This window comes from Anomalospiza imberbis, chromosome 8 (assembly GCF_031753505.1).
Source record: "Anomalospiza imberbis isolate Cuckoo-Finch-1a 21T00152 chromosome 8, ASM3175350v1, whole genome shotgun sequence".
Taxonomy (NCBI): domain Eukaryota; kingdom Metazoa; phylum Chordata; class Aves; order Passeriformes; family Viduidae; genus Anomalospiza; species Anomalospiza imberbis.
In genome coordinates, this window is record NC_089688.1 from 8,947,059 (window position 1) to 8,974,993 (window position 27,935).

The window sequence follows — 27,935 nt, forward strand, 5'->3', positions numbered from 1 at the left end:
TTTCCTAATCCATGGATTTTTATTGTAAAAAAGACTAGTTTGGAACTGAAACTAATTGAGAATAGAATCCACTATAATGTCAGAAGAAAAGAAAATTTTGTGGTTACATGTAAACTCGTGATAAGCTTTCTCAAGAAGAGGGTACATTAACAGCGAGGGGTGGGATACAACAAGGAGCGGTCATGGCCTGTTTATGTAAAGGTCAAACCAGCCTCATTGTACACTTTGAAGACTTTCTCAATTGCATTGACATAGGCAGCTGTTCTCAGGTCCAGACCCAGGTTGTATGTCATGGCAGTACGCATGATTTGCTGAAACAGAAAAGGTTACATGTAGTTTCTGCAGGTTTCTCCATAGGAGCTCAACAATTTTGCTTGTAGGATCCAAGTAAGGAGTAAAAAGTAAGGAGCTGCTAGATTGGTATCAGAGCTCTGATTCTTTATGGATCAATTCTGAAATTTCTTGATTCCCCCTACAAGTGAGAACTGAAAGGGAAGGATATCTTTCCCAGGTCACTATATCACCCCTTTTCAAGTCTAACACTGATAGGGACAGATGAGATGTTTCAAGTAGCCTTTGTCCCACTAATTAAACATACAGCATAGAGGAATTAATCTAAAACTGCTAATGGTGAACTAAAGCACTCTTATGTACCTGTCCCAGATTAGCCAGGTACAAGAGGACAACTAAAGTTTCTACTTACTACAGCTTCTGTGAGAATAATGTTTATTATACCCAGTTAAAGTTGGCTGTGATGGCACAGAGCAGAAATTCTTCATACTCTAAGTGACTTTCATTAATCATGTACTATTTATCTTCTCCTTTAATTGCAAAGAAATTCTGTACAACCTATTCAAAAACTGTCCCAAAGTCATGTGAGTTTTCCTGCATATAAGTATATAGAGTTATGCAATATTTACCCGGGCAGAACGTTCCATCGTGTAAGCTAGCCCAGAGTGCACAATGTCTTTCTCAGATGCACCCTGTAACAACAAAGAATAAAATCAAGGTTTAATCCAAGACACAAAAAGGTCCTCATTGTGTGCTGGGGACAATGACATGTTGGATTCCCTTAATTACTGAAGCTTGCTCACTCGTTCTCTTCTAATGATGGGTGGAGAATCTAAATAGCCTTTACTGTGTTATGTGAAGAGTCAGTTATGGTCAGTTCAATTCTAAAACCTCAGATGCAAGCACTGAAGACTTTTATGGGCTTAACTTCTAGATGCATGATGCTACCATTGTCTATTGATGTAGTAATTACTGTTTTCAGCCTTCAGACCACACAGTAAATATTAAACAAAAAAGTTTCCAAGAGTCAACAACCAATTGAATTGTTTTGAAGACAGGTTTTAGGAAGGGCATAGATCCCAAATGCATGTACTCCACTTTACATTAGCCCTTAGCAATACCACACCTTTATTCTCATTAAAATTTGAATACATAGAACAATAAGCAGTTGAAAAGTCAGGATGATTCATTACAGGTTTAATGTTCTATCATCCCAATTGCTGTAATTTACTAATAATTTGACATCTGGGTCCACAAAATACTTGCTTTCTCTCAAATACCAATTTGGCCTGGAAGCAGAAAGCACTAAGCCAGTTTCTATGGCTTGTGTTAAAGAGATCGAGCATATGCTTTAAGCCACAGAACCCGTCACACGGGCTACTCATACAGCCTAACGTGCATAACATGCACCATTCTGGATCAGGCTGAAGTCAATTGCTATCTGGCTGTAGTCCAAGTTTAGATGCACTTCCCCTGATTTCTTCCTGAGGAAGTATGGTTTAATGTTTTCCCAACTTGCTGGACTTTTTTCCCCTCCTCATTTGTCCTGCCTCTTTCTGAATTAGAGTTTAAAAACAAAACCAACTGATGCTTTTAGTTTCCATGTATCCCTTGGCAGAGTATTGCACACCTGAACTGTCTGCTCTGCTAAGAACCACCCCCTTATTCTTCTTTCTACACCTCAGTGTGCTGGTTTTGTTGGAACACATCTCACTCTCTTCCACCATTCCCTGCAGTGAACAATCTATCCTTACCCACCTCTTTCCATGTCCCTCATTCTACAGATCACTGTCTCCACCTCAGGCCTCGTTCAGGCTAGTAGGACCTAGGTAGGTCTATTGTTCCATGCCAGAGAAGCTCCTGTACTTTTATCTATCCTTGTGATCTTGCTCTGAACTTTTTCCACCCTTCCAGTGTTTGAAGATGCAGAGACCTAACCTGCACACAGTATTCAGAAGGCAGCACACTCTGAATTCATATGGTGGCATCATTAGTTAGTCTTACCCCTTCAGAACAATTTCTAATGCTGGATTTGCTTATTGTTTCCTATGGATTTCTAGGCTTGTATTTTGTCACCACCTCCAAAATCTCCTTTTGAATACAAACGGATGAGCTCACAACCCATCACTTCATGTAGAAATCTCCCCACCATGTATTGCTACACAACAGATAGCAATGGATTTTACCTGACATTTCTTTGCCTGTTGATTCACTCTTAAAGGAACAAGCTACAGTTTTTCACTCAGTTTTTATTCTGGAGTTACAGAAACATCAAACTGTCTGTGATGTGGTATCTTGTTCAAAGTTTTTTTGGAAAACCAGGCAAACTATATCAACAAAAGCTCCAAAATACAAAAAGCATCTGTATTAAAACTGTAGCTTTTTTACTATATTGAAGGTATTTTGCATGGACTGAAGTAAAAGAAATCAAAAATAGCTTATTTCCAATATTCTGAAGCATTTCAGATCATTTGCTCGCTTTGTTTGGCCATCAGGCTAATCATATACTAATGCTTTGCTTGGGGGAAAGTGCTCCATGATAGCTACAACAGTAAAATTTAGATTTCAGTTATAATATCAGAGTACACCTCCCCTAACAGTAAAAAAAACAGCAGCAACTACTAACCGATATCCTGTCTTGAAATTCTGCTGTAGGCACAACTGGAATAGTTCCCCCATGTTTCCCAAATTTTCTCTCCAAGCTTTCCTGGACAGACACTAGGAAAAAAAAAAAAGTAGATGCAAGATAACTGACAAATGTGAAATTTTAGGATTTTTTTTTTTCCTTAGGACATGAGCAGTGCCTTGGTATTTTCATTGATATTGATTTCATCTTAGTTCTTGAAATTCTGTAATTCCTAAATGGCAACAGAGCATTTGAGACAGCACAATCTCTAAGTTAAGAAAGGGATTTAAATGAGAATTGCCATAACTCTCAACTACTTTAGAAAACACCTTACCATGTATAATTTATGAGAAATTGTTATATTAAAAACTGTACAGGTGTATGTTTTGTCAAGTCCAGTGTCTCAAGATTCTCATGTTTTCTGCAGAGTTTTGTTTAAAATAGAGCAACATCCTCCAGTTCTTCTCCACTGAGCTTCCTCTCATCACGTAATTGTTATTGTTTCCCAGAAAGTGGAGCTGTGAGCCATAAGCAGGTTTTCCCAGTGCCTGTCTCTATTATATTATTGGCCTTTATAGAAATCCTTTATGGTTGTATATGCAGAACAATGGCACCCACTTGAACTTCATTTGAGTGCTTCCTAAATACCAAGTGTACAGCTGAAAGTCATTTATTAAGAAATAATAAATATTTCACTCAAGTGAAATTTTACAAAACTGAAGAAAGAATTTAAAGATAACCAGAAAAGTATGTATTTAACTTAAATCATTAGAGTTGCAGGTCAGTTAGCCTATGAAACCTTTTCTATTCTTTAGTAAGCAGCAATTACAGACTTCTGGGGAATTGTGGTGAATTTGAAAGAGTTCTTTTCCATTTCTCCCACATTTGGTGTTTGCTAGTCCAGTCTATTAATTAAACAGTGTGTGGAAGCAGAAGTGAGCACTTACTGAGCAAGTGGTAGTTTGAATCTCTTTCATATTTGAAAGTCAGACGGCCATAACTGACGTGGTTCAAGTTTTTCAGCCATTCAAAGTAGGATACTGTTACACCACCAGCATTCAGGTAAAGATCCTACACAGAAAGAATAAATATTTTGAATTGTGACCATGTGACATAGACAGTGCTATCATGTTCTGCAAAAGTAAGCAGTATTATGTCCAAGGCACTACTTTAAACTGCGGTACAGAAGACAATCCAGTTCTTACTCTTAAAGGACAACACCCTTTTCTTCAGTTTAGGAATTACTTCTACTGATTTAAAACAGGACTTGACTTTAAAACACATCAATTTCAGGTGTGCTTGACAGACTGCTTGCTTCTATTTTAGCAGAAGTGTTTAAGAAAATTAGAGCATTCTTGGGCCATCTCAGTGAGTAAAGGCTGAAGATAATCTACTCTATCTAGCAAGGTCAGTTGATCAGGACACCCTTTCTCTGTGAAAAAATTGTCATTCTAGCTGGATAGGTCTTATTATTTCAAGCTATCACTACATATACTCTATACAGTCTGCAGTACACAGTTCTTTCAGAGCATCACCCAGACACACCATGTCTACAAACTGGCCAGAATATTTACTCTTCCTTCTTCCTGTGTTTAGTGCACTTTTTGATTGAGCAAATGTCAGCTAACAATAATTTTCTTTAGTCATTTACAGTTGTAGCGAGGTCTTTAATAAATATTATAATTATTCAGCAACATTGACACCCATTTCCTAGAGATCAGTTATTAAAAAACACTCTTAGAGAATGAATGGCTATTAATAAAAACCTTCAATAACTAGGGTCTTGTACTCTTCACAAAAATGTTCCTTTGAAATGAAAATCAAAGGTCATGATAGAACCTTACAGGGATAACCATGATATTCCGCTCCAAGAAGATTTTGTCAGCTTCAGGAGTTGTAGGCCCATTGGCACCTTCAGCAATAATCTGAAAGAAATCACAGCACAGAGTAACTCGGAGGTATAGATTTGGGTTTGTTCATGCTGATTATTGAATATTAGTATTTAAACAGACCATCTCTGGTTTTCATTTCCATTTGAACTCTTTGACTTACTTTTGCTTTAACCTTGTGTGCATTGGCCTTTGTCAACTGCTTCTCGCTGGCAGCAGGGATGAGAATGTCACAGTCTGTTTCCAGAATGCTGCCCTCAAGTGGCTTTGCTTTAGGGAAGCCCATGATTGTCCCGTGTTGCTGTGTGAAGAAAACAAACCACAGTGCTTTTAGTGTGTTGTGCACTCATACCAGTTTCTTCCCTTCTAAATTTCAGAGTGAGAAAAAGGAGAAGCAAGAGTACTGGAGAGATAGCACATTATGAAATTCCTATCCTTACTTAAACATAAAAAGCAAGCTACAAAGCTTCAGGAACAAAGTTCCCAAGACCGAAACATAACTTCTCTTTGCATAAAGACACTGATAAACATTTGGGTTCTGGAATATATATTTAAAAGAAGTCCCTCTGAGCTCTTAAAATAGTTTTCAAACAACCAAAATAGCTGACTACTCTGCTACACTGAGAATAAGTTGCATCACAGATTCAAATGGTTTTTAAAATTCAGTACTACAATGATAGCCTTTGTTTAGTGATAGAATCTACATTCTTTTGAGAAAGAGGGTGATAAAGAAATTCAAATATTCCCTATATACAAGAAGACACATAAAATGAGCCCCTAAGAAGCTTTAAGTAGAAAATTGTATTTTAGTGCCTGTGAACTCTCCCTGCAAGTCTGCTTCTCTTGGAAACTGAAATAAAAAGACCACATCCAGTTTTCATTATAAACTACACACTCAATTCACACTGCTAGGCAGGTTTTCATTCTTTCAGAAACATCCAGTAGGTAAGAAACAGCAAAAGTACACTTTGTACATCTTAAATGACCATATGCTTGTGATTCTCAGTCAGGAATCCCTCAGGAACTCCTTGCCCTGGTTCCTTAAGACATCCTTTCTAGTTTAGGCATAAGTAAGGCAATATAATAATTCCAGTTCTGAAAATAAAGTAATTGTTTTCAGAAATTTCATACACACAATGTTTTCATACACACATTTTTTTGAGAGTCAGGTCAAAGGGTAAAAAAGGTACCACCTGTATTTGCATTCTTGTTGGGGATAAGAAGGAAAGTAAGAAGAATCAATATTTCTAAGCCATTTTGTTAGGACTGTCTGCAGCCTGCTTTAAATATCCCAACACCAGTTTACAGTCATCAGTCGTTCTATGTACTTGCAAAGCTGACAAAAATGAAACTCTTTCTGCTTAGCTAAATTTCATACCAATTTGAAATCTTCTAGTTCCTTTGGGTCAATCCCATCAGGATTCCAGATGGAACCATTAAACTCTCCAACAGCGACGCATTTTGCACCAAAACGATGCAAGTATCTCATAGAATGCAAGCCCACATTACCAAATCCCTGAAGGTGGAAAGAGAAAGGGAAAAGTAGTTAATCCTCCAGTTCAAATGATGCTTACTGCTAGGGCTAATACAGTTTTAAATTGTTCTTCATCTATTGGCATATCTTGGCATTAGATGATGTGCATAGGCAAGATGGAAGATATCTCCATACCTTCTAGTCTTATCTGAATATCACTGCAGAAATTATGCACTGTAGCCAGTTATCACAGTTGTGATAAGTGTTTTATACTGGAAATATAGAAAGGAAGGGGTAATGCTACTATGAAGGTGTCAAAACTATGATGCTTATCAACCTGGGAACATTTTGTGTAACCACTTTATGACTGGCACCCTCTTAAAGGGATAATGGGTTTTTGTATGACTACTGACTTAATTCCAGGCCATTAAGTTCCTTTACTTCCAGAATGCTGATGTTCTGGAAGTAAAAGAAGACACATAGCAGACAAAAAGTCATATGATCATTGTTGAAAGTTTGTTATACAATTCTGTACTGAAAAAAAAAAAGCTAAATAAATTCCTGTATAACACAGCTTCAATTATATATGGCATTTTTGCTTATGTATAAGAAGCAAACTTTGATAGAAGAGTCTGTCATGCTTTAGGTCTCTTTGAAATGCTCTAGGTTCATTTTCCTATGAGATTTTTCTGCTTTTCTTACGACCATGTTTTCAGTCTACGTTTTGCTTAAGGGCCTGTTGGTTAGTCCTCTGCCAGGCATGAAAATGCCAAAGTGCAGGGAGAGGAGTGTGCTGCTGGGCCTGTGCAGGGCAGAGATGTTTGTTGCAGACCAAGGTTAATTAGAGGACAACTTAGAGGTTACAATTCCTCTGCTGTTTCTTTTCTAACAAGCACTTTTGAAAGCAACAAAACAAATCAGTTCCTCAAACGCTCCATTTAACATAGAGTTTAAAGTTGAACAAGTTTCCTCTCTTTGAAATTTTTGGAACGATAATGCATACTACTGACTACACTTTCAAAATTCAACTACATAAATCTCCAAATCTTAGGAACCCCAAAAAGGTACATTCAACCCTACAAATTTAGGATTAGGTCTTAGTTTCTATTTTTCCAACTGCTTATTCTGTAATGGAACCCTCAATTCCTCCTCTTCTTAAATTTCTTATTGTAAAACATTGCAGGAAATTTTATGTAGGTAAAACCAGTGTCACACCTCACTGAAAAGTGTGCTTAAAGACCTCATGTAATAGTATTTCATTTTGGTGTTTGTAGTTTACAAGATCATAAAGACTATAGAGATTTGCCTTTGTGCCTGTAGAATGCAATTGAAAGTTCAGTTTATAAAAACCAGTCCAAAATAAAGGACACCAACGTTGCTTGAAAAATGTTTCTAAAGTTTAAGAGTAAAGGTTAACTTGGAAGTTTTAAAGCTCTCAGTTTTTAAGGGCTACACCCTGTTCTAAAAACAGCTCTACTCAAAGTCTATGTACTACTTCTTTTCCTACTGTCTAAGGAAAAAAATTACCTGAACAGCAAATGTTTTATCTCCAAATCCTGGAGTCATTCCTAATAAGCTCATATATGAGGCTTCATTGATGAAATTTTCAATTCCATGGAAGACACCACGGCCAGTTGCAGATATACGTCCATGGATCCCACCCTGGCTGATGGGTTTACCAGTTACACATGCATGTGCATTAATATCCTGTAAAACAGCAAAGGACTTGTGAGACATGGACTTAATCAATCAAAAAACAGCTGGAACAAGAAGTTCTGTACACTTTTGACATACAGGAAAAGAGAGATTTTAAGAGTTAGAACATGATATAGCTTAAATGAATTTAGTTTTTAAAGATGATTTCCTTCCTCACTTTATGTGAACACCTCAGAATATTCTGTCAGGAAAGTTGTGTAATGCAATAGTGGATATGGTCTGTGATTTTTTGTTACCTCTAAGTGTGTGTGTTAACTTCAGTCTGTGTATCATGGTGACATCCACAAGAAGACAAATCAAAAAGCTTTCAGGAATGTTTCTCAAAGTCAGCTCCTATTTACAGCCACAATTTCTTCACATCACTACTTTTCATGTCTTAATTTTTTAAGGGCCCAGACATATCCTTGAACTGGCTTTTAATCATCTTTAAACAGTGTTTAATGTTCCTTTATAACAAATTCAGTTATTTTACAATTACAAAACGAGGCATGAGGTCTGTAGTCAGAATACAGAGATGCTCTCAGAGGAAATCTGCAGTTTGAAGGTCATATGGGAAAAGTTGTGCATTTACTACTTTTATTCAGAAAAGCAGCCTTTACAATCAAGCCTCTATTCTTAATTTGGAGGCAATAAAATTAAGTTTTCTATATGCCAGATAGTCAGCCAAGATAAAATAGCTATTTAAAACCATAGCTGATTTTCCAATTGGAATTAATAACATGAAAGAAATTCTTCCAAACCAGACATTGGAACTCCCTCTTCTGTCACCAGTGGTTCCCATGCTCCCACACCCTGGGAGCACAGTCACACGGTGGCTTGGCTTCCAGCACAAGTGAAAAAGTAGGGATGAAAGAGACTCCACTGAAATGAGTGTGCCAGCAGCCGGATGGGTTTCCATTCCAGCAGCCACACATTCACTGGGAGGCTCCCTCCGCTCCATCCCTTGTGCCAAAGGCATTTGCATGCCTGTGCTGCAGGATGCTTGGTGAGAGGAAGGAAAGGAGCAGACAAAAGTAAATGGAGGAAGAATGGCTTGAGGAGACTAGAGCCATAATGAAGACTAAAAGTATTTACTGTTTGAAAATGATAGTGAGTTAACATATAAGCCTCTTTAAGAACAATAAAAGTGATGTTGGCCTTGCCACAGAATTCCTAATTCAGCCTCCCAAAACACAGCTCGCTGCTCTCCATAAGCTGTATGCTCCCTCTTGTGGCATATCAACTGTAACAAACATTGGCAGGGGTGTTCTCTTGGAACGATTTGGCCTGATGTTTTGATGGACCTTCATGTTTTCATTCTGTTACATGGTCTTAAACTATGCTCTGGGCTTTGTGCATTCATAAAAGAGGGAATATATTTTATAAATACATGAAGAAATACAGCTTCCCACCATACATATGAATGTATTTATCAAAGTCCTTTCCTGTGTACCCAAAGTTAGTTGATTGTGTCAGGAAGTACAGAAGAGCAGGAAGGATTAATTTAGTAAAAAACTTCAGCCATATATTATTCAGTGATCCAGAAACTTCAGATGGATTTTCTGGAACAGTTAACATGGTAGTTATTAACAACTTGCATGGTTTGGCAAGAAAATAGAGCATGAAGTGAGGGCAGATCCAGGTCATCTTAAAGTCACATATAAAAGCCACAGCTGATGTCAAAGTCCTAAAATCTTTGGTTTCGAGTCAATAAGCAAAAACTTTCAACATGTCTAGGGTGAAAACCAATGAGCATGGCTTCTACTGAGAACCTTGAAAAATGGCTTATAGCTAGCATCAAAGACTTCTATATCAGCACTGGTAGCTTATGAACTTAGTTGGTGATGTTCAGGCACTAACCTTGCTCCTTTTTTACCCGTTTCCCCCCTGCAATGATGTTCTCCTTGTCTCTCCAGCTTCCTTGCTCTCTATGGCAGGTTTTGAGCAACTTCCCTTATCTGCTTTTATCTGTTATTTGATTTATCCTTCCCACTTGAAACTCCCTGAACGCAGCTGTGTGCAGTGTGCAAGCAGAGAGCCATCAGGTCTGTATCTGAGATAAATCCCTCTCACCAGAGTTATCTTTCCACTCCACTGAATGTAGTCCCTTGCACAGCTTCCATCTGTGTTTGGAATTATGGCTTGTTTCACTTTTGTCCGTTGCTCATTTTCTGCTCTTAGTTCCCTTCCCTTCCTTTCCCCATGGTCACTTTTCTCTTTTTAGTATTCCTTAATTACCTTTAGTTTGCTCTTGGTGTCCCAACCAGATAGTTATCTGAAATATCTTCCTGTAGAAACTGATTTTGATGGATTATTCCCCTTTTTATAGCCTTATCAGAATTCTCATTTTCCTTCTCCATTACCTGGTCATTTTCCACAATAGCTCTGGAGTTCCACTGTGGCTACCATTCTCTCGAGTACAGTCAAGCAACCCAACAAAATTAAGGAAACGTAACATTCTCCCCCACCCCTTATTTATATTTTTAAATTAACTTTGCAGAAAAGTGTTCCTGAATCCTCTCGGGTGTTTTTATTTTTCAATAGGCTACTGCCATACAGAGGCAGTCTAAAAAGAAGCTGTTGTAGCGTAATTCCAGTTTTAATCCTCAGTAGTTATTTTCGTTTCTGTTGTCTTTGAATCATAAGAATGTGTAGGACTACAAAATAAGGTGAGCTTATAAAATGGTAAAAATAAGAAATTCATCCATTTGAAAACTTCTCTATCAGGGTTTAGTTTAATTTTTTAAAAAATGGAGCTTTTCTATAAAACTGTATGAGAACTCTTCAATACAGCAAATCTTAAAGCAGGTCACTTGCTGTGATCCTTCTTGTCAGTCTCAATAACACAGTGCTGTTGTATCACAGTGAAATACACATTCTAGTGCAAAGAGTTAAATGTTAAAACTCAATGCTTTGAGGCAGTAGTTTTGCTCTAAGTTGGAATTTTAAGTTCTGACTGAGGGAACTAGTTGCTATACTTCATGTTGAAGTCCTTCTGAAGACATAACTTTGGCATTTTATCAGATATCAAGTTTTAATTAAAATATTTACCTATGTGAATAGCAAAAAGCAAATAATGTTTTACAGTGATATCCCTAACAGAGAGCTTTGTGCAAAAGTGACTTAACTAATCAGCATGCCACAGGTGATTCCTCAAGCATGCCTTTTTTTTCTTCTGTAAGATACCTCAGACTGTATTTCTGACTTAGAATAACCTGTGCCCCTCCACCTCCTACTGTCCAAGGCCTCAGATAGGTCTTGTGCCAGGAGATGCCTGAGAACAGCCAGGCACCTGGTGGGTGGCACTAATGCCCGAGGCACACGCCCTGCAGTACTCAGGGGAGCTGCTGGAAGGGACTGCACTAAGTACAAGGAAAGAGGAGCTGGGAGAGGCAAACATGCAATAGAATAGCATATTAACGCACTAATTCACAGCTACTGACAAATAAGTTGTCCAAAATACACTTTTCCTTGAACCTGTTTGGTTAACAGACCTGTTTGGTTAACAGGTACAAATAACCCTACTGACACAAGGACAAATGCCAAACCAAGGGCTAGCATTAAAAAGTAATTTTTAAAAACTTTAATTTTTTTTAATTGCCTCCTAGGTTACAAATTATGTCCGTGTCCTTTTGCTTTACACTTTGAAGAATTTGCTGAAGTCCACAATGAAACTTGTTACTTCTAGGAGATTGCAGAGAGTCTTAAAACTTTTAGTTTTAAGTTGTACTAATAGTGTGAATGTAATTTGCATGGTCTCTTGAATGAACGAAACCATCAGCATGTATTTAATAAAACTTGTAATTTCAGTTATCAGTTAACAACTTTATATTAGTAATTACAGTACCAATGAAAAACAGAGGAAAATTATAGAAATGGAAACCAATTTTAGACTACAAACCTTTAAAAACAGTATATTTTCTTTTGCTGAACAGTTGCAATCAGTATTGTATCAGAGAAGCTTCTTTTAAGGCTAGTGTAAGAATATTATCCTTAAAGCTATTTTTCCTTTGCTGCACCCTAAAATCCTCACACCACTGAGGTTGTCACGGTTTGCAAGAATATTTTTAGATCCAATAAGTAAACAAATTGATATGATTAGGCAGCTTTTCTGCTCGAAAGCCTCTGCTCAAGACTTACATAGTGTCCTATGGTACTGGCATAGGTGTCAGCAATCCAGGACATCTCCCTCTCCCCTGTGCTCATATCAGGAGCAGGCACATCCACACCAGGTCCTGTTGGCAACAGTGAAAACAGCTCTTAAGGATCAAAGACAAATAGTTATTGTCAATCATTATTCCCTTGGGAACTGTGCAGGCCTTGGCAGAGAAGAACTGTTTTCCTGTTTAATCCTCAGTTTATTATGCAAGCAACATATTCTTCTGGATTCAGTGCAGTTTTAGATGCTGTATCACACCTTTCTACAATATTATCAAAACCCCCAACCTTTACATAAGCCATTTGATAAAAGGTGAAGGCCACTTTGTCAAGAAGAAGAGCAAGATAGTGCATCAATTGTGGCTTGGTTTATTTTGCAGGGAGGGCGCTATCTGGGTATGATTTCTATGTACTGTGATATTGATTGGATTCTTCTGCATAAGAATTTCCTTTCTGTTCCTGTGTGAGTTTAAATATTGAAGGTAGGCTGTACCTAGTCATTGCACTGTAGCACATGCATTTGATTTTGCTGCTTACTTCAAGAAAGGTTTCATTTCTCTTTCTTGATGAAATAAACCTTTAAAAGAAGTCTCACACATCTGTTAAAAAAATCTGGTTTTTTGTAGATAGCTAAAAATAGTATTTCCCCAGACTATTTACGATCATAGAAACTTGCTAACCAGGATATTATTTGCAACTCTGCCCCAACATTTTTTCCTAAGTAATTTTAAAAGGTTTGTGAAAGTTGTGTAGCACCAACCAGAGCCAAAAAGGAAGATATTTTTATCAAACCATTTTAATTGTCACAGAACTGATTATCACTATAACTTGCATTGTGTATAGTAAAACCATAGTCACATGTAACATCAGTAAGTGTGTTTATAAAGTAGCTTAATTTAGATGATAAATGCTCTGTCTGGAAGAGCAACAAACACTCTGGCTGAAGAGCAAGAAAATGCAGATAAAAGGACAGACATTCCCAAGGCAGTTAGATATCAGGAATACATGACAGACCTTAAACTAATTACATGCCTTATTATTCATTTGAGTAAGAACCTTCTCTGGGTAAAGCTGCTCCCTTCAATTAAAAGTTGAGCTGGTAATAGCTTTCTGCAGAGGAGAGTCCAGACAGCAACTCCAGAGAGCAAAGCTACCAGAACAGCTCAGGGATGAGTGTGAATGAAGCCCTTACTGACATTACAGAAGCTGAGGTTCTATTACAACAGGCTCTTATGCTTCTTGCCTACGCTTCCCTTGCAGCCTCTGGTTGCCATGGGTGAAGCCATCAACTTTTGCTGGGGTGGATCTTCTATTTCCTTCCTCTCTTTCCTCAGATACCTGCCAAAAGCCTCAACTGAGACTACAGGAAACAGTAACAGTGAAGAGCTTGCTATTAGAGATTAAAACTGCAACAAATATGGTCACCATTTTATGATCTAACTCTGAGAGAAATGTGATTCATTTTGGATACCATGACCTCAGCTTTTGTGGTTTCTCATAAGAGAACAGCCACCAGAAAAAGTTAAGAGACAGTTCCTTTAAAATGCACTAGGATGCAATGACTCAATTCTTTGTGGTTCTTGCTGAAAGTTCTGTATCCAAATTGTTTACAGCTCTCAAAAATACTGTTATTTAAGGATATCATCTAACAGGCACTAACAATGCACAATAAATCAGATTCCTAAATTTGAATAGTAAAGCCACCCAACATACCAATAAAGCCCTTTTTTGCCAGCTCCATGGTAAACCTTCTTGTGATCTTTTCCAATTCATTGTCCTATAGAGAAAACGCAATAAATATCAGAAGAAATCATTAGTGCTTATGAGTATTTGCTCAAACTTAGCCCAAGCATAAGCCAACACCCTCTTCTTTTAGAAGAAAGGATGATTCATAATTTATATAATTTATATGCCACTCCCTAGCAGACCATTGGTATTCAGGCAGTACAAGAAACATTGGGCTTTCTTTCTGTACATTCTGATCCATGACAAGTTGGGAGCATGGCACAGGAAGAACCACTTGTGCCCACAGTAGAGATTTCCAGCAAACAAATCTGATATCCTGTGTGAGCGATTTACAACCAGCAACAGCAAGAGCTGGCCCTGCCAGCTGTGTAATCAACAGAGCCAAATGACTTGAAACAAATCCTTACAGGAGCTTTGGGCTTAGATTATCTGTTATGTATTCTAGTATTCCTTTCTGTACAAGTTGTTTCAATTAGGGCAAGAAAGCAAGGCTGCAGTAAACCTTTTATAAGCCAAGTTAGTTATTATTCACACTGGAACACTGCATAGAATGGTTTAATGGAGCATAAAACTATTAGTCGAAAGAAGCAAAAACATTAACTTTTTTTTGAATAGTAACTTAATTTAAGCTTTTATTAACAGTATCAACTTTAAAAAATTTCCAAGTTCCAAATTATTTGTAGTCTCCTGATTTTCAGAAAAAAGATAATAAATTAAGTAATTGAAGTATTCCACCTCTGAAACACAGACCTTTTAAAAATTCTTTTCCTACGTATTGCATGCACAGGCTACATTCAGCCTTTACAGAGGCAGAAGTGACAGGAGGTTTTAAGTGGTCAGTAATGCCCATAGAAGAGCATTTTTAACTGGCTGGCTTCAGTATTGCAGATACTCAAATATTTATCTATGATTAAGCTTACTGTGTAGTTCTTGGGATTGATCTTGACACCAGCCTTTGCCCCACCAAATGGCACATCTACAAGAATGCAAAGGAAAATAATTTTACTTTTTCAACAATAAAGGCAGAACACATGAGAAAGATGTGTAATTATATCTTAGATTTTAGTGGTGATTTTGGTTTTGCTGTGTTTATAGCTTCTGAAGTGTAAATTATAATCTGATCTAGGTACTCTTATAAAAATGGGAGATCTTTCAAGGCACTTTGAAAATGGTCTTTAAAAGTCAAAAGTTCATTATTTAAATTTTCTATGCTTAAATTAAATATCTCTTGTACTTGACACTTGTAGAAATAATAAGTTTTACCTCTTATATTTTACTGGTTTAGCTCAAAAATTTTACATTGGGAACCCTAAGCACATCTGTATACATTGGGAAAGTATTCTCTTTTCTTAGACATAATATGTAGATTCTCTCCAAACTCCTCTACAATTTAGTAGCTGTGTACAAGTTATACTTCTTTATAACCCATAAAGGAATTTCATCCTTTGCTCTCCACAGCTCCCCTGCCTGAATCCTTTACAGCCTCCATCTGTTCCCCCTAAAATGAGTCCCCTCCCAGTGCAAGTTTGTCATACTTGAATTTGAGTTCAAGATGTAGTACCTTCTATGGGAGGGTAGTTAGCAGAATTTGGACTTTTCAAATGAAAATGCAACCTTATTAAAGTATTTTCAGTAACAGCAGAGGGAATACGTATTACTACTTTGGTCACTATTGATTTTTCCTACCTTGCTATAGATTTAAGTTAGAAATTAGTGTCTGAAATTCATTTTAATCCTTTACATGTTTGGTTTTTCTATATAATTACATCAGTACTAATTGAAACTGAAGATTGAAATCTTGCTTGAAAAATGAACACTTACCAACCACAGCACATTTGTATGTCATGAGAGATGCTAAGGCTTTCACTTCATCCACACTAACATCCATACTATAACGAATACCTGCAAAAGACACATGAGAAAAAACAGGAATTCACTAAACACCTTCATAAGTGTTTATAAATTGGGAAGGGCAATTCTACACCGACAAACTTTAACATGCAAGTAGGTTGTTTATCAACTTATTTACTCTAAGAGGTAAAAAGCAAGACCCTGTTCCCCTACTTAAATGTCTTTTATGTAGCAGAAATTCACTACTTCAGTAATTTTCTATGAAGTAGCTTAATGGCAGCACTCAGGCTGAGGGAAAAAAGTGAATATTCCTTGTGATGAAAATGAATCAAGCTGACAGGTGGCTAAGAACAGAGTTTTCGAGAGGTTGATAAAGCTCTTCAGCATTCCCAAGATCTTTAGCTTTGGACTTCATTCATTGTATATACAAGATTAACTTTGTTCCTGAACATAACTTAACTTACAGGTTATAATCAAGGTCTTTTTGATGGAGCAAGCTCCTGTTAAGTTCTAAGCCTTGGCTTTAAGGCTGTGGCTGCTAGGCACAGCCACAAAACAAAAAGCAACAAAACACTCTGCTAGTACGAATTTTTTCAAAACATTTTGAGGGAATAGTCCTACAAAAGTGAGCTTGTGAGACCAGGCCACCCATCCCACACCCACGTGGAAGCCAGCCCACACCTGCATTCCCTGCTCCAAGTCGCTCAGCAGGGCTGCAAGTGTGTGCTGACACACGGTACAAATGCAAATTCAATTTGCTGTGTGCTGGCAGCAGCTCAGATGCACAATGGGTGAGCCTAGCATTCGAGGCAGCTCAAAGCTGAGTAAAAAAATGGTTACACAAAGGTAAGGAGATATTTCACCTGTCTGACTCTTACCAGTCTTCGGAAAAATGGAAAAATCCAATAAATTGATGGAACTCAAAGTTAAGATTCGTGTATCTGGAAGGTAGCTACAGAGTAGGAAATATTTAACCAAACTGACAGGGCAGATACAGAGAACTAGAGGAGAATACATATGATGTTTAAGATCAACATGTGCCCAAAGTCACGTGGCCACAACCAAAAGGGTCCTACAGCTGTATGTTTGTTTCTATCCAAGCATACCACAGAGCCATGAATAATTTATTATTCCCATCTTTACTCCCCAAATCTTTGGCTGTAGGTTCTGCCAAGTTGCACGGTGGTTTGTAGCAGGCACAGAGTGTCCTTTAGATGCCAGAACATGGCACCACAAATTTCCTATTATGTAAAGAGAAGACCATATTCAGGTTCTCAGGAGTGAAAAAAGGCCAGCATACATTATCCAAACTAAAGCACTGTGCTGCTATGAAAGCCATTCCTGAATGCTCTGGAAACAATCCCAGTTTCAAAGGAACTAAGTGCTGCTCAAATAAAGCTGAGGGCCAAGTGCTGTTTTCTTATGTGAGTTCAATCAGTAAAAGAAAGTACCATGCCTCTGCAGAACAGAATTTAAATTTATTGTCTATATGGGGGAAGGGTGGTCTCCAAAAGCAAACTAGTTTCTGACTTAGCTGCAAGGAGTTAGTCTGAGCTTTCAATAACCTTCTCATGGGAAGTAATATTCAAAATTTAAGTAGAACCTATCAGAGCCCAAAAGACCAGTCAAAGTTAGAACACAAATGTGTTGGATTTTTTTTAATATGTCTTACTCTGATCCTTCAGAGGAGCAGTTATCCTTCTGTCAAGCTCTGAGCAAGAATGAGCACCACCTATGGCACTGACTGCCCTGCCTGAGGAAACCATTCCTTCTTGGTCGAGCAGGTATTCTGGGGACAGGTCTCATCTGAGTATTGCTCAAGCCAGCCAAGTTTGGAGTCACTGCCTATGTTGGCCAAAAGTGAACTCTGCCCCTCCACCCCCAGCTGAACTAGATCACTGTGTATTTATTCAACCCATATACCTATTCAAACTTCCAAGCTGTGTATACAAAGCAGTTTTGCTATAAATGTACTCCTGCAGGCACACAAAATGCTGTTTATTGATATATGAAAAGCAGCAAGGAGACTAAATACTTTTGGGATAGTTATCTTGAACACTTTAAAGAGAGAAGCAAAATACAAAAAGAGAGGGACGCCTCTACTGCAAATCATACAGAAGACAGGATCTGAAGAAGTAAACAAGCAGCACTTTAACTAGTAGTGCTAATGCACATATTCACTCCAGTGCATGTAGAACAGTTAAATCTCTGGTTCCTTGTATTCCAGTCAAGGATTACCACAAACGTACTTTGATGTAATAAATGTTTTCATATGAAGGTAAATAAGGAAAAAGCCACAAAACTAACAAAGTACTGACAGGCCTTCAACTGAGCTGCCTATCTGTCAGCCATGTACACATACCAGAACACAGAAAACTTTTGGACTTGAGGTCAAAACTGTTCTTTTCTGGACAACTTCGTACTTCTGAATAAGGTTTAACTCCTTTTCCAGACTTTTAAACAGTTGAAATTAAAATGGCTTGACTTGACTGCTGGCTTTATCTTTATAAGTGGAAGACTAGTCAATTCTGAGAGTGGATTCTGCTGACTTTACTGGTCACTCTTCTCTAGTTTATGTGGTAAAATCTTTCATTAGGTGAAGTTCAGGACGTGAACCCAAGTTCTCTGACAGGTGTGATGAATTTTTCCCTTCCCTGGCAGGAGCACATAACATTTAAGATGCGCTAACATTTCATTCCTTTTCACAATTCAGCCAAATCCTGTTTTCCAGGAATTGTAGTTACAGGGGGCCACCTCTTGACAGGGAAGTTATTCGTGCTAAGCTGTTACAAATGATGAGAAGCAGACATCTGAGAATGCTGTGCATTCCATCTGCAAGCAGATGCACAAAGATAAAAGACTTACTTAATTTCTATTCTATTTGGACATCATTGAAATTTAGTTTGACAGCTTCCTAATTTGGCAGGAGTATTGCCATGCATTTGTGTGACTCTTTTGGCAGTGTTACTATGCATTCAATAGCCTAAGTCTAAAAATGGACCATATGCACTGATAAAATACTGGGTTTGGTTTTTTGGCTTTTTTTTAAGGTTCTCACCACATAACAGCAAACAAAGTCACTGTTAGGTAGCAAGATTACAATTTTTTTAAACTCTGGCAAGTCCCATTCAGTAAGTCTCTGGAAACTTGTGCCTTTTACAGCAAACTACAAAAAATAGTTTGAAGAAAGCCTCAAGTTACAGTATGACTCACAGCCATGGAAAATACTTTTCATTGGAAAACATATGAATTCTTGTTCCAGTTGAGAATTCTCTTTCCCTACCACGCCCCAAGAAGTTAAACAGTATGCTAAGAGTAACTTTGTTTTTCTATGCACAAAGGCTTCTAAACGAGGAAATGTTTTCATTTAATTTTTTAGTATTGGTCAGTATAAGGAGAAGGCTTTATCACTACACAGCAGTGTGCATGCTTTTAAAACTTCTTTTTTATGATCTCTGTTATGGAGATATTATACTTCACTCAGTTACCTCTTCACATCAAAATAGTCTTTATCAGCAAGGCTACTTTGGATTCTATAGTAACAGCAGTTAGTTATCATTTTAATCATTTTATCATTTTATAGCAAGGGGTGTACTAACATACAAATAGCAAAGACCTTGATTTCCAAGAAAATTGGTTATACATCCTACTAGATTTTACATTGTACAGATCTCAGTGTGTTCTGTGATGGTGTGTTTATTATGCTTCCTTAGAAAATGTGGTGTACAGAACCACCAACTTTTCAAGGATGACTACTGCCTTTCTAGTACGCCTACAAATCTATTTAGGGAAGTTCGTGTCACTATTTTCTGAGCTTCTTGTGCAGTGATCCTAAATGGCAGTACCTACATGTGCCCTCACTACTAACAAGCATGAGGTAGTCAAAGTCTCAAAAAACCCCCAAACAGTTGCCATAGCAACAGTTCAAAGAAAAACACTAGGCAAACTACTCCTCCTGTTCTAAATATCTTGTAAATCTTAGTAAGTCTCTCAAGTTCCCCAGAACTTGGAACACATTTGCATCTCAGCCTAAATTACTAATATCTAACCAAGGGTTTTGTCCTGCTTTGACTTCAGTGTTTTCTTCTGGTTGTCATGTTCTTGTGAACTGTGGAACTAATTTGGGTCCTTTACAGATGACAATTCCTGTTAATACAGTGCATTTGTTCTGCTCACCTCTATTTGCAAAGTGCTTGCTAATAATCAAAAGAAACCTTCCAGAGCAGCAGCTGTCCTACACTACCCATACAGCATTTGGCAACACAGATGTCATGATCTCTGGAAGTTCCTAGCACTGACTACAGGCATGTTAATCTCCCAGTTAGCAACACTGGATTCTGCAGCAGCTCTGTGGGTTAGCAGCTTGCCTGACCCTGTCCAAAGGCTTGAGTCTAAGTCTAAAGGAGCTTCAGTATAGATGCTCACCTATGGATTCTACAAAATCCATACATCAGTCCCAGCACTTGCTGCAATGCCTTAGTTCTTTATGTTTTAACTCTGGATTATGTATATTTTCATGTTTGGTTAGTAAACAAGTGCAGTTGTGATTGTACTACCATCAAACTCAGTATTCACTGACACTTAACTCAGTAGGGACTTATCATCCAAGCAATTAAACTCTTGCAGAACACACACATTTTTCTATACTCAGAAAAACAATCCAACCTTCCCAAGAAGGAAATTGCTGAGCCTTATTTAACCATTTGGAAAGTGTGGTAAACAGCTCAGTGACCAATTTGTAATTACTGAAGACAAAAAAAATCCAGATAAACCTAACAAAGCAAGATGAGTAATTCAGTACTGGAAAACAAGAACACTGTACACCAATCAGCAACAAGAACCACTAATTCCTAAATTCAATTCACTAACTGCCAAGAGAGGAGATAAAAATATTTATCTCTTCCTACACAGCACTAGCTAGCTACAAAGCTGGGGCAGGACAGACATTCCCCTATAGAGACACACCACCGTTCTGCTTTAAGCACCAGTATGTATAAAGTGACCATAAGGTACTCAGCCACACAGAATACTTCAGTATACCCCTTATTGTATGTTTTTAATAAGCTGCACTTGAAATATGCTTAAACATATATGTTTATTTCAATCCATGCTGAGGAAAGCCAAGAATTTTCTCTATTCAAAAACTACCTCTGGTGCCTTGACAAGACTTGGTGTTTTAAATGTGAATACAGCAAATCTAGTGCACTACCAGGCAAGCAAATAGGACGTGAATTTATGCACTTGGAATCTGGCTATGAAGTAAAGTCTCTCACCTCCAGAACTACCTCAGCCCCACCTAAAGGATTAGGTGACACATTAAAGTGCACTCAACACTGTAGTAACAAGGACAGAAACAGGGAGATACAGTAAACTGCTTCCACATAGATGTTATTATTACCACGTGCAGGAGGGTGTGCGCAGAGGGCGGAAACAACTCACACATTGGCCCTGGCTGGTCCAAATGCCACAGGAGCCACAAAACAAGAAGGCATCACAGTGCTGACATGAGGCAGGCAAATTCCATGCTCTTCCAAAGAGTCTAATTTCTAACAAGATGGAGCTGTTGCAATTCATGCAACAAAGAAGTGTTTGCTAGGATCACCCAGAGAACAGGAGGGAGACTATCACACAGGAGATTCCTCTCTCCAACACGTGTTTATGTAGAAAGCCCAATGCTGAGAGGGGTATGATCTCTCTATAAATAGACAAAGAGCCAACAGTAGCAAGGGAAAACAACTATTTAAGATCAAGGACAAAGCTGGCTACTGCAGCAATTATATGAGCTGATTATATGAAAAAGCTGAGACTAAAAAGATTCACAGCCAAAAGAACAAGGCCTAGCCTCTTACAAGAATATCAAAGGTAAAAACAAAAACCTGATATGGTTCACATTATAACTAGCATATTAAAAGACAGTAAAAGACAAGACACACATTCCTTTCCTTATTTTTTAATTTGCAATTTAAATGTATATCCACTGTTGCACTAATTGTGAAGTTAGATAAGCTACACTAAGAGAATAGAAACCTATAAAAATTGGTCAAAGGTTGGACTCAAATCTTAGAGGTCTTTTCCAGTCTTAATGATTCTATGAAAGTAAGGCACTTGTATAATCTTTAGCTGTAACACTGCAAGTGTTATCACAATTAGGCTAATTACCTTTTTTCCCCAAAAAAAACTCTCCCATTCCTTTGGCGTTAGATCAGTTTCCAAGGTTTATTTCAGGTTACAGATGGTCCATGCTATAGTTCTATCTGTTGCGTGGTCCATAGGGTACATTTCCATGTCTTACGTGAAAGACCCCGGGCCAAAAGCAGGAGGTCTTAACTTTCACCCATGCATGATTTAAAAAAATCAAATCCACTAATTCAACCCCAAGATAAACAGCTCTGCTGGTTCCAAGATACCTTATAGCACTACTCCTTACCCTCTTAGAAAAGGAATAATGTTGAGACAGCACACGTACTGGTCCAAGTCATGCACGTACAGGTTTTTCTTTTGCAAGTAAGGTCTCCATCATCAGGTAGTACACTGTTTTAACCACAATAGTGTCTGCAACAGAGAATATTTTGTGACTGGGCACTGAGATCAGTGCCAGCCTTGGACCTCTGCAATTGGAAAACTGCGGCAAGGCTGGCATGAGTAAAAGTCACCTTATGCAGTAAGAAACTCATTAATATGAACTCATGAGCCAAGTGAGAAGGATAAATCCTGACAGGCACAATAAATGCAGCCAAGACCAGACAACAGGAAAGTTTTGTAGTGCACAAAAGCTCCTTCCACTAACCAGCCAAGGCAGCACCACACAGGAAATCAAATTCATTCACCTCCAAGTCAACTGAACAAATAAAGTAATACTCATTTGTCTTCACATAAAAGAGTGAACTCAGAAGTAATGTTTGACACAGCTTTCAAAATTCCTCTGTAAATGAAAGTTATACTAAATCTAGACCAGAACTGAGGATGGTTTTAAAGCCTTTCTGAACCGAGGAAGCAGCTGGGACTTGGTTACAGCAATCTGGGTGAGCACAAACAAGTTAGGCTGTTTCTGGCTCTGAGTCAATTGGTTTCATTTATAACAGACCTGCTGGACAGTTGGTTTACATGGAAAGGCTTGAAAAAGTTTTGAAACCACTTAACAGCATTATTCTTTTAGTAAATGCTGCCTAACAAACACAGAATCACTTCCATACTACTCAGCAGGTAAAAATTCAATAAGTTCATTTTGTTTTCTAAAACTGACCAATTAATGATAAATAGCCATCAGCAACCACATAAAAAGTAGCTTAACCAGTTCTACACCTTTCACAGAACCTGATGAAATTATTTAGAAGAATTTATTATTTTAAGTAGGAACTGCCAAAGTACTTTCCAACAAAGTCATCTGTATTCAGACATCTCATTTCCTGTACCCTATTTGGTTTGTTTTACTCCTTTAGGCAGCTGTCAGTGCAGTGAACAAGAGCAGTTGTGGTTTCCTGTTAGTACTGGCCACTGGCATGCAAGTCACCACATCAGCAAAGGAAAGAGTGATGTGACCCACAGCATTACTCCAACTAACAGGCAGCATCAGTCCAGTTGTACAAATACATTTACAGCATAAGCAACCTGAGTTCCAACACACAAAACTGCTTATTCCATATTCTCAGTGGGATGAGGAGGCACCTAACTGATTTCTCCTTTCAATTAAACAGTTACATTGCAGAAAATTGAGTCCTTAAAACCTGGATTTGCATGCTGGACATACTGCAAGACCTACCACTTAAATGGGGATATTCATGACTGTTCTGTAAAGATTCCTAAAGTACAGCAGAGAAGCGCTGCTAAGAAAAAGAATCACCACCTTCTCAACTTGCACAAGTTTGCAAGCCCCAAAGCAGAATTAAGGATTAACTTCTACAACAATTAAGTAGGTAAGCAACACAAGATTCAACAAGAAGTGTTATTTCTGGGTTCTCTCAATAAGGTGGAAAACCACCAAAAGTTGTAAACTGAAAAGAAAGCACATTTCAGTACCTCATGCTTCTTTTCCAGAAAAGCACTTTCTTCACCCAATGAAGAATCACTTGCACTGCTATGTAGTGACAGCAGCGTCCAACACAACCAAGCTGACTTCTGTTCTGACATGTGCTTTGAGGGGAGAGAGTAAAGTAGGAAGAGCCTGTAAATAACTTCCTATTTTTTTAACAATGCTTTTGATTGTTAGAAACAGGGTATCAAGAGCATTGTACTTCTTGAATAGAAATACAACAGTCAAGTTTCTCACCAAGGTATAGAAGTTAGCCTATATAAAAAATGTAAGACTGATCTTGGATTTGCCCTCATGCAGCTGTATCAGGCTACAGTTACCCATCCACCCAGGAGCTGTATTTTCAAACCACTCCTCTCATGGCATTCACTCTACTGAGGTATTTCTACTTTGCAGGCAAAAGAGAAGCCAGCACAGGCTACTAGTCAAGGAACTGCTGGTTTATACCAGCAGGCATCATTTGCATGCACAGGTGAGATTTATAAAGATAAACCTTGCATTTAGAGTCTGGCAGTTTTCACATTTGGGCTGGACCACTACATGGGGATTGAGGTTTCACTCCATAAGAGAATGAGCAGGCAAAGAAATTGAAGACATCTCTGACAGAAGGAATATCATCTAAATGTTATATTGTTAACTACAAATGCTTAGTAGAAATAAGAAGGTGCTGCTAAAGAGCATGTAATTTAAATGTTTATTTAGACTATTTGGGTAATTCAGCTGCCTCCAAGTTTAGGACATTTGAATCAAGATTTTAAAATTTCATTTACAGTATAAATTCTTCATTAGTTCGTGGTTAAATCTGTAAATGCCCTTATAAACAGAAAGGCATAGAGAAGTAACATACAACCACTACTTAAGTATTTTGGTATGAATGTACTGAAAAAATTAGGAACAACTAAAGGGGGACAGCCTTTAAAAGACCTAAAACCTTTTGTACTCCTACATTTCCTACTTGAATCTTAAAGTGTACTTTGATCATTTGTCTAATCTGCATACAAAACAGTATTTAATATTCTCTAACCAGCATATCTTATCCTTCAGTTTATGTAAACATCAAGAATATAAGAGACGAGCTTTTATAGCACAATGCTCCTTGAAAGAACAATAGACATGACAAAGCATCCCCACTTGCTAGCAATCACCTAACAGTAACTAAACACCATTTCTTTCTTAGTACCAAATACACACACACACACCCCCCACAAAAAAAAAAAAACAAAAACAAACAAACAGAATGGGTAACCTTCCTTTACCAAATTTTACTTTTCAGGAAGCACAAAGACAAAGGTCACAATTCTGCATATGAAAAGATGTGGAAAGTGTGTTCCTCCTAATGTCTTTGCAAGCCTTCCACTTGTCAACTCCTTCTTTTAAAAGGGGGCCTTATGTCCCTTGCTGTTTGTCTCTTGATGGTGCCAACTACCTGCATTGGACTCTGGGGTCCACAGTGTGTGAGACACTCACTTCAACTTTCCCCATTTCATACTGTTATATGGAGTTTGGAGTTGTGTTTCATTGGACTTTGTGCTTTTATCCCTGTGGACTGTACTAGGATTCTAGTTCAAAAATCCCTTGTGGACAAAAGCTCAAGGTTTTGGTGCATTTCAGGTGGATCAAATGTATTACAAATGCAGAAATATCTTTACCACTCCTTTGTCATTAAAGTAGAAATGTTCTACTTCCTCACACCTTTTTCATAGCGGGTTTCAAGCAATCGATCTTTGCTTATCATGCATCCCATTTAAATTTACTACCAATTCATATCTGTCACCTGATAGTGAGCAAGTTCCTAGAGAGCGGTAGAAGGTGAAATCCATTCATGATCCCTGTGCTTAAGAATGGAAAGGAAATATAATTTGTAATTTCTTCCCTAAATTCAGAGGAGGTGAGGAGCAGCACAAGAAGAAAAGGACAAACTACTGAGACTTCCTACTTTCTTTAGCTGTCATTTTCAATTGCCTGTAAGTGCTCCAGTGTTTGCTTCAGTGTGAGTGCCGACAGGCATAACAAATGCCACCGAAAATCAAGAAATTCTGGTGAGGATTTAGAAATGTAGGTATCAGAACAGACAGTGTCTAATCACCCAGTTGGTGGGGTTTGTTCATGTACAGCGCATTTTATAATTATTTGTTGTGTAAACATTAGTTCCTTCACTTATGAGCAGTACTAATGGGAAATATCAGAAACTATCATATATTAATATTATTTTATTACTTCATTTGCCACTGGACTGCATTTTGTTATGCAAGCAGGATCTTAAGGGTAACACAGGCTGTACAGCAAAGGAATTTTTGTAAGCAGCAGCAAAGAGTAACTTAACTGAAGCAGTGATAACAACAGCAGTGTGATATCCATCAGTATTTTAAAAGAAATTATAGCAATGGCATAGAACAGTAGATTCACAGAGTAAACTTCAGCCACACCCATGCTGGCTGAAATCTCATGCTAATTCTTGCTTCAAGTAAACAACTAAAAGTTGAGTTAGCCTCTTTTGGGTAAGAATTTAGCATGTTACAGGACACTCACTAGATATTTGATTTTGGAATGTTAGGAATCACATTAACAGGACACAGGATTTGTGCTGCAGAGAGAGATTCTCATGTCATATATATACACCAGCTGAACTCATTCTCACAAACACATTTACCTAAGAACACCCTTCCTAATCTAGTCTTGAAGTTAGATGACTTCATTTATAAGAAATTGACTGGCTTCTGTAATCATCATTATTTACTATAAAGCTGATGTACACTGAAAAAAAAAAATCTGTTCACAGACTACAGAAGCTCTGGTTTGAGTCACAGACCTGAAATGGTTTCCAATACTCAAATGTCCACAAAGATCAGAGCTCTTGAGTAAGTTATGCTGAAGGACATCTGTATTTGTTTTTCAAGGAAATGCCATCTATCCCAGACTAAAAGGGGAGTCTAATTCCTCGGAGATCACGGCCGATCCCATGAGAGCCCAGCTCTGCTCAGCTCCAGTGGGATTCATCCTCTCAGTCCCTCGGCATGGCTTTGGTCTCGCCTACCTAGAGCTAGCTACCTCCAGAAAATCACTTTTGTCTAACTATGTATCCAGCCGGTAACTAGAAACACAGTTAACTTGTTATTAAAACTTGTTATTTTTCTCTACGGATGTTTTCTGTGCGAACACAGCCGGCTGTGTAAGGGGACAGTGGCTCCTCCAGCTCCCGACTCGAGCAGGCACTTCTAGGATGGTGCTCCCCCCTTTCCCTACAAACACTACCGAGGTCTGAGTCACATCGAGTTAAAATCAGCCGGGGGATCTCTTCGCCATGCCTAGGGCCAGACCGGCGGTGGGTGCGGCGAAGGCCCGAGCGGCGGCCGCGACACCCGGCACCGGGGCTGGCCCGGGGGTCACCCGCGGGGCTGGGACAGCGGAGCGCTGGAGGGCTGCGGAGGAACCGCCCTGCGCCTGCCTTTGCTCGGCTATCGGATACCTCGGGTGGCACAGCGAGGCAGCCGCCGGCCCTCGCTGGCCGGCCGGGCGGCGGGCGCGGCGGGACAGGGGGGGCTGGTCGGGGGCACGGCGGGGCGGGGCGGCCCGGCCCTCCGCGGGCCCGGCGAGGCGGCGGGTCTCACCTCCCTTGCAGGGCGTGCGGTGCTGGCTGTGCTGCGCCCGGTAGCCCTCGATCACCTCCCACTCGCCATTGTCACGCTTGATGGGGAAGGAAACGCTGAGCACATGGTTGCAGGGCTTGATGATGCGGAGGATGCCGCGGACGCGGTGGCGCCGCTCCTCCATGCCCTCGCGGGTGCGCAGCCCCTCCACCAGCTTGTCCTCCACGATGCTGGCGCCGCGATCGAAGAACCCCTCCACCATCTTGAAGAAGTTGGGGTCGTCCTCCTTCTTCGCCGCCTCGCAGTAGTGCCGCCGCGGACACCGGCCGCCGCCCCACGCCGCCGCCGCCGCCGCCACTGCCCCCCCGGCCGCCGCCGCCGCCGGCCCGCCCGGCTCCGAGCCCGCCAGCACCGAGCCGGCGGCCAGGCGGGACGCCAGCAGCTCCCCCAAGTAGCGGTACATGGCGGCGGCCGCCAGAAGCGCGGATCGGAGCGGTGCCGCCGCTGTCACAGGAGGGGCCGGGGGCCGGGCGCCGCCGCCGCCGCCTTTAAACGCGGGCTGCAGGGGGGGCGGCGCGCCCGCGGCGCG

General features: G+C 39.3%; 1 protein-coding gene across 1 annotated transcript; it reads right to left on the minus strand.

The window, feature by feature from the left end:
- GLUD1 (glutamate dehydrogenase 1) lies at positions 1–27,898 on the minus strand. Its single transcript, XM_068197241.1, has 13 exons — positions 27,368–27,898; positions 15,701–15,781; positions 14,800–14,855; positions 13,847–13,910; positions 12,116–12,210; positions 7,808–7,987; positions 6,185–6,322; positions 4,970–5,107; positions 4,762–4,842; positions 3,865–3,988; positions 2,918–3,009; positions 921–983; positions 1–311 (listed from the first exon to the last, which is right to left on the minus strand). The coding sequence occupies exons 1-13, from the start codon at positions 27,807–27,809 to the stop codon at positions 192–194; spliced, it is 1,674 nt and encodes a 557-aa protein (XP_068053342.1). The 5' UTR covers positions 27,810–27,898; the 3' UTR covers positions 1–191.
- Positions 27,899–27,935: the final 37 nt, after the last annotated feature.